This window comes from Centruroides sculpturatus, unplaced genomic scaffold, assembly GCF_000671375.1.
Source record: "Centruroides sculpturatus isolate CEXI.00-Female unplaced genomic scaffold, Cexi_2.0 scaffold460, whole genome shotgun sequence".
Taxonomy (NCBI): Eukaryota; Metazoa; Arthropoda; class Arachnida; order Scorpiones; family Buthidae; genus Centruroides; species Centruroides sculpturatus.
Genome location: NW_019384807.1, coordinates 255,793 through 275,342, shown reverse-complemented (window position 1 = coordinate 275,342; position 19,550 = coordinate 255,793). Strand labels below are relative to the sequence as shown.

General features: G+C 26.6%; 1 protein-coding gene across 1 annotated transcript in view; it reads right to left on the bottom strand.

The window, feature by feature from the left end:
- Positions 1 to 19,550, bottom strand: part of LOC111629693 (cholinephosphotransferase 1-like) — a 33,624-nt gene extending 14,074 nt beyond the window's left edge. Inside the window, exons 1-3 of the mRNA XM_023373581.1 lie at positions 19,222 to 19,550; positions 16,345 to 16,492; positions 1,108 to 1,249 (exon numbers count right to left, since the gene is read on the bottom strand). Of these exons, the coding sequence (XP_023229349.1) occupies positions 1,108 to 1,249; positions 16,345 to 16,492; positions 19,222 to 19,458 (527 nt within the window). The 5' untranslated portion in view covers positions 19,459 to 19,550. The remainder of the gene's footprint in view (positions 1 to 1,107; positions 1,250 to 16,344; positions 16,493 to 19,221) is intronic.

The following is a 19,550-nucleotide window of genomic DNA, read 5'->3' as shown; positions in this document are numbered from 1 at the left end:
CTTCAAAGTAGATTATCAGAATGTTTTTGCTATAAAATTACTCTAATATTCTTTCTGGATTTATATTTTACACATTCAAACAAAATATAAATTTATCCCAATTTTGTAAAATGAAACTCAAGAAAAATAAATAAAGCAAAAACTTTAAATTTCTTTTGCATATATGAAAGTTCTTATATTTCAGACATTTCCAATGAAATATCATTAGTAGGTAAAAGCCAGGCCAAATTACATTAATTGCAGAATTAATCTTAAACGTATTATTAACAAATTGATAATGGTTGCTACTCTTAATATGTTTGCAAATAAACTTAATATCATTATATAATATTAATGATATTTTGTTAAAAAATATATTGAAGAAAAGTAACTTTCTAAGGAAGTTCAACAACTTGTTTTTCTATTGCAATTATATTTACAATTGGTTGGAAATAAATACTGTTCTTTTTTTAGATGTTTGTTATTTACAAGTAAATTTACAGAAATCTTAAATAAGAGTTTCTATTTTTATAAATTCTATTCTGTTATTTACAATTTCTGCAGAGTTTAGTTATCAGAATAAGTTAAAATATTGATCTGATGCAAAGAAAGCAATGATATAATGAAAGTTTTAATAAGTAACTTTTGAAGCAGTAAAATTGTTTCAAATTAATTATTTTACAACAGTTTAAATCAAGGATTTCCAAACTTTTTTTGCTTGTCTACTCCTTTCCAACACTAAGTCTAATTCAGTACCAAAAGGGCAACCCCTTTCTATACTAATACAGAATTAAAAATTGAGTTTTGTGGTGTATTTTAATAAAATTTAAAAGATATATAATAAAGCTAATAATTGATTTTTTTAAAATTAATAATAAATCTGTCCATTGACTCCCTAACAACAATTAGTATTATTTATTAATCCCAGATCAAGAAATTACTAGGGCTATTGAGCAGTTATGTTGGAAATGCCTGGTTTAAATAAAAACACTTATAATATTTACAATATATGTATTATATGCACAGTATTTGATATATAAAATGACTAAATATATACTTTTTATATTGCAATGTTTTTAAAAAACAATATATTAAATTTTGAAATTAATATGAAAGTATAATGCTTACTTTCCAAATCTTAATATTCCTGAAACATAAGTTTGCCAATGAGCACAATAGAACAATGTTATTGCTGTGAAACACTGAAAGAACATCCAGGCTGGATACGTACCAAGTTGAACAGCAATACATACTCCAAGTGAAACAAATACTAAAGTAAAAATAAAGTATAAAAGATTAAATCACTGTTTCATATTTAAAATTTATAAAATGACCTAATAAAAACTATTAGATTTAGAAATAAATTTTAAAGAATTCGCTATAAAAATTATTACAAATTAAGCTAATAAATCAAAATTTGTTTTATATTTAAATAATTTCTATATATTTCATTTATATATTTTAATATTTACCAATTATTAAAAAAGGAAAAACAAAAATTTATTTCAAAATACAAATATTTATAGTTTTATATATAAGTAAATTCTGAGAATAGGATATATTTCAAATTACTAATCTCAAAACTATTTTTTTCTATTGACAAATATCAATCAAGATAGGTTTAAACAGATATAATTTTTCTATACTTAATGTACTTTCAACATTCATTATGTATAGTCTTTCTGTAAATAATTTTCAATGGTTTGAAAATATGAAAATAAATTTATAAAGAATATTTTTAAAAAATGAATAAAAACTATATATACTGTATAAATGCATTTATAGTAGGTATAAGTAAAGAATTTTTGTAAGCATTTGAATATAATTACCATATTTACTATAGTAATCCATGCATTCCATCTTTTTTAAAATAATGCTTCTTCTAAAAAAAAAGGAAAATTTAATATGTATTTAACAAATTTTAATAATTTATGGTTGTAACAATAGTAAGCTTCCTTCCTTCTAGTTGCATTCAATATGGTGGTTATCTGTTTACAAGTCCATATAGTATTAAAAGTTAAAAATACTGAAGAAAAAATTTGTATATTTAATAGAGATTAATTACCTGCAATATGTAGTAATGTATTTTATAATGAATACATTACTAATTAAATGAAAGTAAAACTTCTTTCAGTCTCAAAGGGGAGGTTACTCAAAGTGTACTCACCAATTTTGTTGAAAATTTAGATACAATAAGTATTAACTAAATAATATTGATTTTCAATATAAAAATGATTATAGCCTAAAGAATGTTTGCACCATAAACAGATTATGAACACACCTTCAGAACATTGAAAATTGTCTTTAAAACAATCTGCTCTTCAAAGAAAATGAGAATTTGGAAAAATTTTGCAACGATAGTCTGCTGTGAAGATACCCTGTCTTAAATCATGTACTCTAATCTCCATTTGGTTTCAATTTCATAAAGCTGACACCCATACAGTGTACATTATATCAAAAAGTAAAAAATTATGTTAATCTCACTGTCAAAAAGAAACAGTGCAATTTTTACTTATCCAGAATCTGGCTTCTCAGTTTAATTTGCTGCTATTTGGCATCAGTTGCTTCACTGATGTATCAAATTCTTTGAATATCATTTTCATAACATTAAAACTATTAAGTTTGGAACTTTATGCAATATTTATGAACAAAACATGTGGTCAGCATGTCAGTGGACTTCACTGATGAACAATGGCTATATAAAGTGCTGTTGGCAATGGAGTGCTCTGATGGCCAACCACAGTAGTAACTTGTAAACAAATATCTATTTGCAGTTTTTTTCATATACTGTATAATCATCTTTTGGTAACATGTGGCTAAATTTTCATCAAAAACAGTACATATACTTTGAATAACCTCCCTTGTCAGTTGTATATTTAACTTACTTTATTTATCCTCATTTTCACAAAACTAATTGTACAAAAATATTTAACAACATTACTTGTAACTATCAACTTGTAACTATCAAAGCCATCCAGTTGATAAATGAAATTTATTACTAGCAAAGTAAGCAAAATGCTAGTAACTGGAAGCACCTTGGATATCACATATGTCACCAAATTTGTTTAAAATAAACCATATACTCTGACTTTGTCATGATTTTTTGGAAAAAACAGTACAGATTATTAGAGTAAATACTGTAATTGTTATTTAGGAAAGAACAAAATAGTTTCCAATTTATAAATCACAGATATTTTTACTTTGAAAATTATAAAATACAATGCCTTATTTTTAATTTTGAAAATAGAATAGAATTTTTTCAAAGTTATTTGAGCATAAAATTCAACTGATCATTTGTTATGTCTTCTTGGAAATTACTGTATCTGTATTTTGATATTTTAATATCATCTATACATTTGAGAATGAGCTAGCATTATACCTTTAAGAGTATGCAAACAAAAATCTGCATGAAAATCAGATTTATTTATTTTTACAATATCCAAGTATGATTATCCAAGAACACAAAATTGAAAACATTTGTTTCTTCTGTCTCTAAATTATGGAATCTAGTCTTGCAGTCAGCAGGTTTTCTGATTTTGGTCTTGATGCCAATCATCAGAGTTTGAAAATGTTGAATTAAATTGACAGAGTCTGGTGAAATAAAGTGATGTATTGTTTCAGTTCTGCTTCATTTTTGGCAGACCATCTATTTTCATACACCTCCTATTTCAGCTGGTACCAGAAATATTCAATTGGACACAGTTAAAGAACATTTGCAACATTGTTCTCTTTGCTGACATAATGAACTCCATATTCTTCTAGCACAGAAACTGTATCTGTTGCATAATGTGCAGCTATGAGATCTGGCCAGAAGACACACAGAGTGGGGTTTCTTGAATGGGATCAAGCTTTTTAATATACTATTATGTATATTTCTTTATTGATGTAAAGATGAGAAGGTGCTATGAATGCTTAAGATCTTTTTGGATTGCTTGCTACCCAAACCAACACTTTGAAGAAATTTTGCATGGCATTTAAATTTTACCTGTAAATCAATCTCAACCCCATCCTTACAATCATGTGTTATTGTTCCTAGTGCAGTCACTTCCATCAAAGTTAAAATATGACTCATCATCCATAACATTCAATCCCATTTGAAACTTGCTCTTGCACTTTGCAGCAGAATTCTTTACAATTTGAGTTATTTTATATTTTGGAGCTGACTTTTGCTTCTGAAGGTCAACATTTTACTTAAATAGTATATTTTTAACATACTGATGAGATACTTTTAACTTTCTTCCAAATTTTCTTATTGACTGTCCAACTTTTCCAACCATCTGTTTTTTCCAATTACTCTCCTTTGCTTTGCCATTTTAATTTTCTTCTGCCTACTCCTTAGTCATCTATCAAGTGTTATCACTTTCCAGCATTTCTGTGATGCTCTAAACTGTCCTTCTTATCATCCTTATATCCACAAAATGCTTAACTGTGAAGCTTCTTCCTCTTTCCTCATGTTGTTTGTAAAATCCGCCAACTAAAATTCTTTGCTATTCATAAAGCTGCTCTATTTAATTTGTTTGGTTATGCTCTATGACAACATGAATTTAAATCTACAGGGTTCAAGCAACAATCTATTCTAGCACATTCTCAAATTTATTTAAAAAAAAAAAAAAACAGATATGACTGCCAAAACTGCAATTTTTAAATTACACACCTACAGAAATTTTTCAGTTTTCAAAACAATTATATTTTAAAAACAGGAAAGTGTATGCATTTTAGAATTATATTGAATTTTAAAATTAAATATTCCATGCAAAGAAAGGCAGTATCCTACAAAATTTTAGAAGTATTTTGACTGTATGTAAATAAATTTATGTTCATTTCCCTAAAAGATTACATATAATATTAGCATATATGTACTGTACAATATCTAAAATATTTTACAAAAGTATTAAAGAATACATACATACTATAATAATATATATCTTCCTTGAGAAATGGACACCACTTAACTTTATAAATGAAAAATGAATAGTGAAATAATTTTTATCACTAAATAAATAACAAGATGTTTCTTTCACAATTGTGAATCCACTGCTAGGAACTAATCATTCAAGGAATATACGAGAAATTATACTCTATAATTATAGTGTTGTTGCAATGTCTATACAGGCCTTTACAACAAGAACCAAATCATTATTTCAATATTTAATGTTTATTGAATATAAAAGATATCATCTGTAATAGAACTAACTACACCTCGTTCTTTTAAACATTGTCATACAGATATTCAGTGAAACTTTATACTTGAAAAATATCGCTTGGAGTTGATATCTTGAAAGAAATTGAGCATATGTCAAACTGATGAGGGGACTTGTGTCCAAAATGCATCTTTGACTGAATGTCAACAATAAAACTTTTAAAACCATGATTAACCATTTCTCTCATATGATTAGTTCCTAGCAGCAGATTCACAATAGTGAAAGTAGTATTTGTACTGTACATCTTGTTATTTTGTACTGTAATATTAATTGGAACACAACACTCATTGAATAATTTTTATCACATTCAAAATTAATCAATTTTTTTTTATATGAGATCTAATTAACAACAGTCATAACATTTTTTTCTATTATAGCACTTCAATAATTATGCAAACAACTACTGATATTAAGTCATTTATTTAGAAAGATGGAATGCATTATATTTAATTTAAAATTGGGTATTGATGTCAACATATTTCTTCAAAAATATAATTTCATCTTATATATATAGTTATTTATTTATTTTTCAATTAAAAATTATTCTTTAAATTAATTAATTTAAAGAATAAGAAGAGTAAAACAAAGAGTACAGTTAGTTTACACAGTTATGAGGCATTTTTAGAAAATCTATTTTTTAGTTGTTATAAAATTATAAATAAAATAAAATCTTGGTAATCCAAATATTTGCTAGTTCGGCATATCCAATAATCTGACACTTCTTGACTCTTGAATATTATCAGCTTCCCACTAGTAGTTCAAAGTCTAATTCCTACTAAATTCAAATACCTTCCCACTAAACATGGCATGATATTGAGCTTGAACACTCAAGCTCGAATACAATATTAAAGATTCTTAGTCTGCTCAAAAACAGTCTAAATCTAAAAATATCTAAATCAAAGTCATCTCAAAAGGTAAGGATATAGTAACAAAATACTGTATAAATATCAGTCTTGAAATTTTCATAAAAAAATATTGTATCTTCCACTAAATTTCCTATAGTTACTTTAATTTCCTACTAAATTTAATGAGATTCCTAGTTGTCAATACACATTACTGGTGATGGAAATGCACTTGAATGATAAAATGTCAGGAGATGATTGAAAATTATTTTAAAAAAGATTGACAATTAATTTGAGAACTCTAAAATACAACAACATATATGATTGGCCTCTATTCATATTTTCTTGCTATTCTATGTAGGTTTTGATTAATACAATGTACTATCATCATTACTAATATCATGCAAATAATAAAAATGTTTTCATTATGAATGATTAAACATTGGAATTTGCCTTACTTCCAATAATCCAGCAATATCCTCATTCTGATATTGTTCTGGTCCCAGGCATATATGTTTGATTATTAAGATTATACTATATATTCATCAATTCTAAATATTTCTTACAAAATTAAAGCTTATTGTTCTAATGATTATAAATGATCTGGCTTTTCCAAAAATGGAACAAACTTCTGAACAAATTAAATTAGTTCATCATATACAAATATTTACAGTTGAATTCCAATCCTAAATACCTTATCTGAGCTCAATATCACACTTGTAACTTAACTGTTATGAAATTCTTTCAAAATACAGTACACACTGTTTATAATCACTTTGGAATGTGCCTAAACTGATAACTGACTAATAACATTAAGCAATGTAAGTAAATTAGACTACTATTAGAGAAAATTCAGATTTTATTGACTCTGATATTAAAAACACATACTAAAATAATTTTAAAGTGTATAACTTAAAAGTAAAAAAAATGTTAAGATGTAAGATGTTAAGGGACACTTTTTCAGATTAATATAACTTAAAAAACTACAAATTATTATTACAATCTCAATTATGTTTCAGTTTATTTATTTAAAATCTTTTAACAAAGTAGGGATTCCATTTTAAAACAAACAAGTTTTTCCTAACTAAAATTACCCATATAATCCATTTCTCAACAGCAACCTTATGCTAAGAAAATACATATAGTTAAGAGAACAGCAAGCAACCAAGATCTAGAAAAAACATGTTTGTTTAAAATGGAGATCCCACTTTGTTAAAAGATTTTAAATAAATAAACTCAAACATGATTGAGATTGTAAGAATTATATTATTAAAAAGCAAAAAATTGCTGCAGAAGATTAATATTATTATTTATAATTATTAGGATCATATTCATTGTTTTCAACATCTACAAATTGGGCCAAGTAAGATTTGTTTAAATCTAGAGTTTATTTAGTGTGTCTCAAAATAGAAACAATGATATCTTATTCAGTGACTGATTTTGAAAACTCAATTCCTTTCAAACTTTGTTTCAGGACAACTTAATTCAGTTTATAATGTAATAGCTTTTGAACTTGTGTTGTCAGCTAGTGATGTTTACAAATGTACAAATGAATATAAAGCAGTTGAGCTAAAGTTTAGATTCAATTATCACATTAAATGTTTTCCTATTATAGTTCTCAAGATCATGATCTGATGAGGATTCCAAATAGCTTAAATATTCAATGATCTGGACTTAATGGTGATGTCAAATTTGTTCAAGATCAGTCAAGTAGTTCAGAGAAGTTATTTAAATCCAATGACATTTGAGCATAAAGAAATTAGCATCACTCACTTAGCTCAATTATTAATTAATACATAATTTATCCAGTATTGTTTATCTACTACTAAGTTTAACAACAGCTACTGTAATGCCAGCAATTTAAACTATTTTATTGCAAGCAAATAACAATTAAGTCAATTAATTTAAGACACTGGTTAAGACATAATACAAAAAGAAAATATTGAAAGGCCTATAAAAAGTCTAAAAAGGAGTTTTTATACTGTACAGTTCAAGATCCAGCAGAAAAATGGGTTATTTGAATAGATTATTATTAACTTTTGAATATTTTAAAATGCTTTCTTATATAAGATTTTAAACATGATTTACATTTATGTATTGAAGATGACATCATGCTAGTGACCCTCATTCATGCACAAACACCCTTCACATCTTCAAGTATCTCATATATAGAGGAGCACAACATATTCTCAGGTATATTGTTGCATAACAAATTTTTGCCTTAAGAGTTTTAACATTTTGTGGACAAAGAATGTGGTATATGAAGATCATCCACAAAATATTATAACTATTAAGGCAAAAATTTGTTGTGCAATCAATAATACACTCAAGAATATGTTACGTCAGTATGCCAGACCTTTATTATAAAAACTGTATGTATGTATGTAATAATTTATGTTTTAGAACCTATTAATTTTGATAACTTTAACCAACTAATGGCATTTACCACAATTGCGATAGAGTCTACTGTAGTTAAATAATATAAGTTGAACAAGCAATTATTTATTGTGACATCATCAAAATGCTGGGCTGCAATTTTTTGCCACAATGTTCTCAATTTTTTTAGTAATGTCTTGCTCCTATACATCATACTTTTTCTGTTAGCAATAGAGTTGCTCTATTGCAATAGAGTTAGAGTTAGCAATAGAGTTGCTCTATTGCTAACAGAAAAACGGTCATCTATCTAACACTGTTCAGGGTAAAATTTTTAAATTGAAATAATGCAACTTCCAGTTTGTACCGGAAGTTCATATGTAGTTAATCTGGGCCTCCTGCCCCTAAGCTTTTCATATCTGATCTGCCTTTCATCTAACTCTGTTCTCAAGATTAAGAAAGGGCAGACAGACGATTGTTAGTGGGAATTTATAAGTTACAATTTTTTCACATTGCAGCCCAAAAATTTTGCTTATAAATGAAAATATTTTCCCCTATTTACATATTAAAAATAATCTATAATTATTGGGTTGTTCAGAAAGTAAGTTTGTTTTTTTCCCATGAAAAAACCATAATATTTTTACAATAAATAAAATTTTTATTGAATTATATATTGACCATTTTGGTCAAATATCTGTTGTCATCGTTTCTGGTAGTAGCATGATTTCATATTCATAAAAGTTTTTATTGTTGCTTACAAAAAACTGATCCAAGTGATTTTTGACATTGTTATTTCAAGTAAATGTCTTACAGTTAAAAAACTGGTCTATACAATTTTTTTTTAACTGTAAATGTCTTACAGTTAAAAAAAAAAAGTGTATAGACCGGAACAAATAGTAATCTGAGTGTGCTCCATCTGGCGAATATGGTTGGTGTGATAGTATGTCCCATCTAAGTTATAACAGTTTCTGACATTACCAAACTTGTGTGAAATTTGACATTATCATGGTAAAACACTACACCTGCTTTGTTGATCAATTCTGGCCTTTTCTGTTTGATGATATTATTCAGTTTGTTTACTCAATGGCAGTACACTTTCAAATCAATTGCTAAATTATCTGGTAAAAGCTCCAAAAACAAAATTTCCTTAAAATCCCACCAAAGAGAGCATCTCTCTAAGAACACGTGGAACCCATATATAAAGCTTTGAAACAAAACCAATTTGTTTCAAGTTCTCATAAACAGTTCAGTTTGACAAATTTAATCTCTTAGTGATTTCACGTGTTGTTATTCGGCAGTTTGCTTCAATCAGTACCTTTATTTTGTTTTCATTGGCTTCAACTGACCATCCAGAACGTGGTGCATCTTCAATACTGAAATTGCCAGAATGAAATTTTGTAAACTAGTTTTGGCACTATCTTTCTCTTAACATATCATCTCCATACATGTACCACAATTTTTTCTTGCTTGAACAGCATTTTGATTTTTTGGTAATAAAAAAGCAAAATATGCCGAAAATGATGCTTTCGATCTTCCATATTTGATGGGACGCAAAAAATAAACAATTGCACAAAATCAAACAAAATTTTTTACAAATAAGCCATAAAATGCTAGCTGTCAAAATATATAATGATAATACAGTTTAGAATAAAAACGGCGGGAAAAATACGACTAATCCATCTAGTGGTAAAAAACCAAACTTACTTTCCGAACAACCCAATATTATTTGGCCAACTGAATGTTGACAACAAAAATAATAAAATAAACAACAAACAACATTTGTTTTTCTTTCTTTTCAGAATTCAAGATATTGAAGTTATTGAGTGGAGTAATGTTTATACTGTATTACTGTATAATCATTGCATATTAATTGCTATGCAAGGAAAAACAATTGGAATAATATAATTACAGAGATGAATCACTAGAATTTATTGATAAAGTACAATTAGTAAAGCCAATTTAAAAACTTTATAAATTAAAAAAAATAATAATCAAATTGTCCCACAAAAAACCAAATACCAGTTGAAAAAGAGGATCAAAAAGCAATAACCAGAAATTTTTTTGCAAAATATGAAATGTGCACAAAGTTACATGTCTTAGGGCAGTGTTTTTCAGCATTTTCTAACAGCAACACCATCAACTTGATAATTTTTCCCTACTTCTTTATTTTAATGACTAATATATGTTATAAATTCAGTACATATAAAATTAGTTTAAATTCTATATAGTATTTGCAATAAAATGATTACAAAGATATTAAATAATTTATAATTTTAATTACATATGATTATACAATAACTTTTAATAATATATGTAAAAATCATTACACTGCTGCTCATCACTATGTTTCATAGAACCCCTGAAATATCACTTCAGTACTCTAGTGGCTGTGGCACCCTGGTTGAAAATCATTGTCTTAGGATGTGAAATCACTCATCTCCACCATTAAAGAAGTTCAGTCACTCAGCCTACAAATAAGGTTCTATTGACAGTGTTCTGGGACATGCACAGCATTCTCCTGGAGGCCTTTCTTCCAACTAGAACTACTGTAAATGCCATATGATGCAACTTTGTCATTGCTAACACAATGACAAAGTTGCATCATTCCCTTCATATCAAATTCCACAAAGAGATGCTGCAGATGTCAGACTGCTTCACAACATATTTTGGAAGTGCTGGTAAAAACTGGAAATTCTCAAAATCAGTTAACTAAATGATTTTCAAAGGAATTGATTTCAGTAAAAACCAGTTTTTAAATATCGGATGTCAAACTGGTTTAATTCAGTAGAATTAGTGTTTTATTATTGCATTTTATTAATATTAATAAAGTATTACAGTAAATGTACAAGATTCACAGATAAGCCTGTATCACATATTATTCTCATAAAAAAAAAAAAAGGGGTCAATGTTTCTTTGATGCTGGAAAACACTAAGTATTTAACAAATAGCATTTGAGAACTTTGTTTTAAAATTAATTCATACTAGTTTTTACATCAATTTTAATTTTAAAATTTAAACATGAATAAGACAGAGCATTATTTTAAAAAGTCAAAGATGATAAATTGGTGTCATCTACAAATTGTAATGTTACACTGAAATTTTCTGGTAGTATATCAGTTATGTGGAATCATCTTAAATCCAAGCATACTAATTATACTGACACAGCTAAAAGTTATTAAATAAGGCAAGTGAATAGAATGATACCATAATAATGATACTGATTTCTTCGCCTGTGTCAAAACAGGTTTTGAAGAGCAGTTTTTGGTTTTTTGCTAAAACCATACTTTATCAAAAGCCAATTAATCAGTTTACCAAAAACCTGTTTTGTTACCAACACTATTTTCAAGTAGTAAATCATTTTAATTTATTTAAAGGTCATCGTTTTCTAAATTATGTGGTGTACAAATCTGAAGATTTAGAAATATTTTTTATTTATGTAATACATAAATTTCAAAATGTACAAAATATTAGTGATTTTGAGAAATTCTTTTAACTATCTACTTTAATTAGAGTCAAACATATAAACTGTAGAATATTTAACACAATTTTAATTTGATCAAACTTCCTCCAAAACTTCCTATTCAAACAGATTTTCAAATAGAAAAAATAAGATTCTTTAGCATTTACATCCAGCAATAAATTTTTCTTAGCCCAAACACAAAATTTATGGTTTGAAATCATTTTATCACAATCAGCTTTTAACTTATATAAAGTGTAAATGTTAATTTGACAGTCATGAATTGTCCAATACTTTTAAGTCCAGTTAAAACTTCTAACATAAGTAATTAAATTGCAAATGGATCATATAATTTTCTGACCAAAATATCTAGAAGGAATGAAGCTGTTTCACTAACAGATGTTTTAAAATCTAAAACATCTGCAAATATAATGCTGTTCCTACATTAACATATGGATGATAAATTTTTGTAAAATGACAAATTTTATGAATAAACTATCATTGAAAGTTACCAACTTTTTCTTTTAGACAAATACATTTTGTAATGAATGAAACTGTGATAGTAATCACACTGAGCAAACTTTGATTACTATCATAATACTGCTCAAACAAGTTTAAGGTGTTATAAAAAAGAACTTGGTATGTTAGAAGAAAAATAATTTAGAATTTAACATTTTATAAATAAAAACTTTTTAAATTTCTTTAATAATAAAAATATTGAACAGAATAAAATGAATGATTAATAAATGATTAAATAAAAACAAAATATTGAGAACACCAGAAGAAATAAAAAATATTGCTATAAAAAAAACTAGAGTTAAAAATGTAAATTTTCATTTTTGTTTGAAGTTTTCAAGATTAAACAACTTATCTTGAAAGAATATTAGTTTTTTAAAATACAACCACTCATAACTGTGTTAACTTGATAAAAACCACAAAAAACCAAATACCAGTTGAAAAAGAGGAATAAGACTGTCTGTAAAAATATCATCAAACTTTTGTGACATAAAATCCTTCCCCCAATGTGGAAGTCGTTCTACAAACTGTAAACTCACTATCCCTCTTCCTCCTCCCTCTTTCTTATGTCACCTCCCCTCTTCACACACACATGTACAGCAATCCCATGTTGTTTCAACAGCTATGAGCATCATCAGGCTATTTAGCCTGATGATGCTCATTCAACAGGGCAAAAAAACATCAGCTCTATTTCCCTTTTTCTGCTAGTATTTGGTTTTTTTGTGACTTTTACAATTTTTAAATTATATTTCCATCAAAGAGAATATATATTCTAAGCAATAAAGATAAAACCAAGTCTAGTTTTAAGAAATTTGTAGATATTTTCGATTTTTGCAAATAATTTTAAAAAATCTGATCAAAACACACTTTAAAAAAGTAAGAAAGAATAGTACCACTTATTTCATTTATAGTAACTGAAATTATTAAGTTTATAAGGTAATGAGCAGTTTTGTAACATTTTATTATATAAATGACATTTAGGAAATTGATAACATCTAAAATTATTTCTTAACAGTGCAATCAAGTATTCAATATACAAATTAAAGTATAAGTNTTATTGACTGTCCAACTTTTCCAACCATCTGTTTTTTCCAATTACTCTCCTTTGCTTTGCCATTTTAATTTTCTTCTGCCTACTCCTTAGTCATCTATCAAGTGTTATCACTTTCCAGCATTTCTGTGATGCTCTAAACTGTCCTTCTTATCATCCTTATATCCACAAAATGCTTAACTGTGAAGCTTCTTCCTCTTTCCTCATGTTGTTTGTAAAATCCGCCAACTAAAATTCTTTGCTATTCATAAAGCTGCTCTATTTAATTTGTTTGGTTATGCTCTATGACAACATGAATTTAAATCTACAGGGTTCAAGCAACAATCTATTCTAGCACATTCTCAAATTTATTTAAAAAAAAAAAAAAACAGATATGACTGCCAAAACTGCAATTTTTAAATTACACACCTACAGAAATTTTTCAGTTTTCAAAACAATTATATTTTAAAAACAGGAAAGTGTATGCATTTTAGAATTATATTGAATTTTAAAATTAAATATTCCATGCAAAGAAAGGCAGTATCCTACAAAATTTTAGAAGTATTTTGACTGTATGTAAATAAATTTATGTTCATTTCCCTAAAAGATTACATATAATATTAGCATATATGTACTGTACAATATCTAAAATATTTTACAAAAGTATTAAAGAATACATACATACTATAATAATATATATCTTCCTTGAGAAATGGACACCACTTAACTTTATAAATGAAAAATTGATAAATTTGACTTCTATTAATCAGAATCTAATAAAGTTTCCATAAACATTTGCCTGAAAATGGACCAATAATCTACAGAAATTGTTTAATTGAGGCCATAAAAAATGAGTAAAACCTGATTACAACACATTGAATACATTAAGCAATCCAATATTTTTTCCACTATGAGATAAGTTAGAATCCTTCCTACATCCACTTTTAGGCATGCTCATAGAAATTTTTATTTTATTTTAATTACTATACATTATTTATTATCATTATGAAATTGAATTCATCATATTTGATTAAAATAAAAAATACAATGTTATTGTCAGTAAGAAATTTAATTAAAAAGTTTCACACTAACCAGTTGAAAGAGAATCACATCCATGATCAAATAATTCGCCTAGAGGTGAACTAGTTTTTGTTCTCCTAGCTTGTTTACCATCACAAGCATCTAAAGTTTGGTAAATAAACAAACCCAAAGCACATAGGAAAAATGACCATCTTGGAGCCTAAATTAAAAGTTAAATTTTTTAAATATATTTGTTATGTAATTTATATCATTAGTTAGTAAGATTTAAAATATATATATATATAACTTAAAGCATTTAAGCAGAAAATATTAAAAATATGAAGAAAAATAATAAAGAACTTTAATCTTTATTGCAACATTTATAAAATTTAAAATTTCTATATAAAACATTTGTGCAATAAAATTGTGTGTAATCATCATAATTTATAAATTTATGTATTTTATAATACTTCTGATAATATACAGATTTTTTTTAAACTAATAAATGATTATTATTTATAATTAGATTTAATTTTCAATATTTTACTGCAATTTAGTAGTGTTAACATTTGAACAAATTTAAATGTAAACAGAAACAAAATTTAGGAAAACTAAAAAAGTTAGATGAATTAAAAATTATCAAATCTATAATGATAGAAAAATTTAAACATTAATAGAAAAAATCTCACTTACTTACGAAACTATAATTTGTAAATATAAAAATTTATTAATCTGGCAATCAATTTTTGCAACAACTATAGAATAAAACTTATTCAGTAAGTCAAGCTCCAAATGAGAGGTTTTTCGACCCCCTCATACAAACAGAAAAGTCATGGGAACCATATCTGTACATGCAACCCTTCATGAGATATTCGCCTCCAAAGGTCAGTTTTTAACATGTATCAATATATTGCCTATTCTCCATGCTCCGCATCATCAATGCGAGCATTAGCAAGCCTTGACTCCATGTAGTTGTGTGCNGGTATAAATTATTAAAAATTTTGAAGTTTGTACTATTTATTTATAACTCTGAAGAAACTGTATAAAACAAACTTTTCATTTGATCAAATGTATAAAATAGATTAGATAACAAAAGACTTTGCTAAGAAAAATTAATCTTAAAACTAATAAACAAAAAGAAAATTTGCTTGTAGTCATTTGAATTTTTATCCAATTAAAGAATTATTTTTTCCTTCTTTTACAAATATTTTATACGGGTAATGCAACTAAAATATAAAAGTAAAATTTATAATGTTCTGCATAAAAAAAAAAGTAAGTATTTGTTACACAGTTAATCTGTAATTATCTAATTATAATATTAAAGACTATTCAATAAATTATACTGTAAATGAATATATTTTTGACCTTAATTCTTTTATCAATTGATATATTTGTTAATATAAAGATTTAATTGTGATAAATTTTAAATAATTCTATAACAAGTAATTATTAAAAATTGTAAATTCATCTTTAAACATGTAAATTCATACCTTACAAAATAAAATTTTACATTGTTAACAATGATTCATTATTATTTATTTATCAATAATCAAGTATAGTAACAAACTAAATGAAAAATTGATAAATTTGACTTCTATTAATCAGAATCTAATAAAGTTTCCATAAACATTTGCCTGAAAATGGACCAATAATCTACAGAAATTGTTTAATTGAGGCCATAAAAAATGAGTAAAACCTGATTACAACACATTGAATACATTAAGCAATCCAATATTTTTTCCACTATGAGATAAGTTAGAATCTTCCTACATCCACTTTTAGGCATGCTCATAGAAATTTTTATTTTATTTTAATTACTATACATTATTTATTATCATTATGAAATTGAATTCATCATATTTGATTAAAATAAAAAATACAATGTTATTGTCAGTAAGAAATTTAATTAAAAAGTTTCACACTAACCAGTTGAAAGAGAATCACATCCATGATCAAATAATTCGCCTAGAGGTGAACTAGTTTTTGTTCTCCTAGCTTGTTTACCATCACAAGCATCTAAAGTTTGGTAAATAAACAAACCCAAAGCACATAGGAAAAATGACCATCTTGGAGCCTAAATTAAAAGTTAAATTTTTTAAATATATTTGTTATGTAATTTATATCATTAGTTAGTAAGATTTAAAATATATATATATATAACTTAAAGCATTTAAGCAGAAAATATTAAAAATATGAAGAAAAATAATAAAGAACTTTAATCTTTATTGCAACATTTATAAAATTTAAAATTTCTATATAAAACATTTGTGCAATAAAATTGTGTGTAATCATCATAATTTATAAATTTATGTATTTTATAATACTTCTGATAATATACAGATTTTTTTTAAACTAATAAATGATTATTATTTATAATTAGATTTAATTTTCAATATTTTACTGCAATTTAGTAGTGTTAACATTTGAACAAATTTAAATGTAAACAGAAACAAAATTTAGGAAAACTAAAAAAGTTAGATGAATTAAAAATTATCAAATCTATAATGATAGAAAAATTTAAACATTAATAGAAAAAATCTCACTTACTTACGAAACTATAATTTGTAAATATAAAAATTTATTAATCTGGCAATCAATTTTTGCAACAACTATAGAATAAAACTTATTCAGTAAGTCAAGCTCCAAATGAGAGGTTTTTCGACCCCCTCATACAAACAGAAAAGTCATGGGAACCATATCTGTACATGCAACCCTTCATGAGATATTCGCCTCCAAAGGTCAGTTTTTAACATGTATCAATATATTGCCTATTCTCCATGCTCCGCATCATCAATGCGAGCATTAGCAAGCCTTGACTCCATGTAGTTGTGTGCTTCAGTGCTTGCTATCATTCACATCTTAGCACCTGAGGGGGGCGAGCCCCAACACCCCCGAAAACTATATAACTTACAGAACTGTATAAAACAGGCAAGTGGGCTACTCAAAGCTGACATAGTCGCATGGGCTAAATAGTTAAACACGATAGTCTTAGCAGAGCAATGCAACTCAATTTTGGGGGCTGTATCTCACAAAGGGTCACTTGTAGAGATATGGTTCCTTTGACTTTTTTTGATCCTAAAGATATGCTTTACAGCTCTGATAAGATCCCAAATGTCTCATTCATAGCTTGAATTAAGCCACTTATTCAACAAGAAATTATTTATTTTTCATTAAATTAAAGTTCAATTCCTAATAATGAAATATAGCTGCCTTAAAAAGAACATTTTCATATATTTTGTTTTTAATTTTTAAAATCAATATTGAATAATAACAAACCACAAGGACAAAAAATGTTTTTTTTATATACGAGGATATTATACATTTGAAGGTCTTTTTAAATTGAATAATTTATAACAGAATTACCTTTATAGCAATCTGTAATGTAAAAGCAGGCATTTAAGTTTATTTTCCAATTCTTACTATTCTATTTTCAAACATAATATTCATTGACTGATATTTTAAATAATAATAATAAAAAAATTCAACCTGTATAAGAACAAAATATATTTCATATTATTACAGTAAAGCTAAATTTTGACATTTATAACAGCTAATTTAAATCAATTTAAAAATATATATATGCCTATGTATAGAATAACATGTAGCTAAACACCACATTTACACAAAGAAACCTATAGCAAGCAAAATCTAATCACAGAAATTACTTAATTGAAGGAAATTACTAAAGCTAATATTAGAACATAAAAATTATTTTGTAATTATCCCTNCCTGTACTTTTAGTGGAAAACGTGTAAATTACTCCACGAAATAATGATTAAAATCTGTTATTTTTTCCCAAAAGAAATCAAGACGAAGTTGGATGTATGTTGCCATTTACTTGACACACTTCTGATTGTTTCTCATACAATTTTTAAGCACGATGATTAAATTTTGAAGACGAGAAGATGGCTTGTATTATCTATCAACCTTCGCTATTATAAGTAACGATTAGATGTTTCAAGCCCTTATAAACCATGGCTGCCAAACTTAATCCTATCTATTTATTATAATACGCGCTGATTAAACTGATTAAGATGAAGATAAAAGCGGGAAAATATGCAATTTACTAAAAAATATCTTTAACTTTTGGTATTTTAATGAGTATATTTTTATATTCCTCCATCTAAACCATTATTAAATATAATATATAGCATTGTTGTATTGTTAACCAGTGATATGTACACAAATCAAATAAGTTGATGGAAACACTACAGTGGGTTAGTGCTTAATTGTATAATATCGATAACGATCGAGTGTATACATAACATATTTTACGTATTACGGAGCCGTTAACCGTATATAACGCGCACGCATTATTATTATTATTATTTTTAAATTCATTACTATAATCAATTTTCTGGTAGTAAAAACATTGATAATCTGTTATATGATAAAACATTTCCTAACATTTCTTCATTGTCAGTTTTGTACAATAAACAACCTTTGTATTGATCGACATTCTCTGATACCACAATTATGTAAACAATTGCATTACCAATTTACTTCTTCCACAATAATAATTGATAATCTCAGGATTTGTTTGCTGCATATTTGCTGGGTTCAAAACATTATTAACATTTTAATTAGTATATAACTAATGTATACACTGAAATTTCAGTAATTCATTTAACACAAGATAATGGATGATTTCTTAACTTTATAATCGCTAAATTTATCGGATAACGGTTATTTTATCTACCAATTTTTTTACGGTGTAGGCTCATTGGAGTGGAAAATAAAATGAATTGCAAGGAAATGAATGGAGTGTAATTAGCTATTGTTATATAAAAGAATAAACCTCACCTCTTGTCTGGCATCGGGACTGAAGTAGACAAGAAGAAGAGAAGTAACCACGTTTATCAATAAACCCAAAATAGTCATTAAATTTGGTGCGAACCATATCGGAAATTTCTCTACTATCCAATTCCAGTAAGGTTGGACGTAAGGATCCAATAAAGTCAATCCTAAAGCACTATATTCATGATTAGACAACTTTTTTAATTGTGTAGGAGTTAATATATCGTTCGAACTGAAAATCATAGTGTTTTACGTTGAGCAAACTTGACGCCAAACAGCTGTTTCCAGAAGAAAATGGCGTCTTATTATCACGTGATGTTAAGGTCGCGCGACCT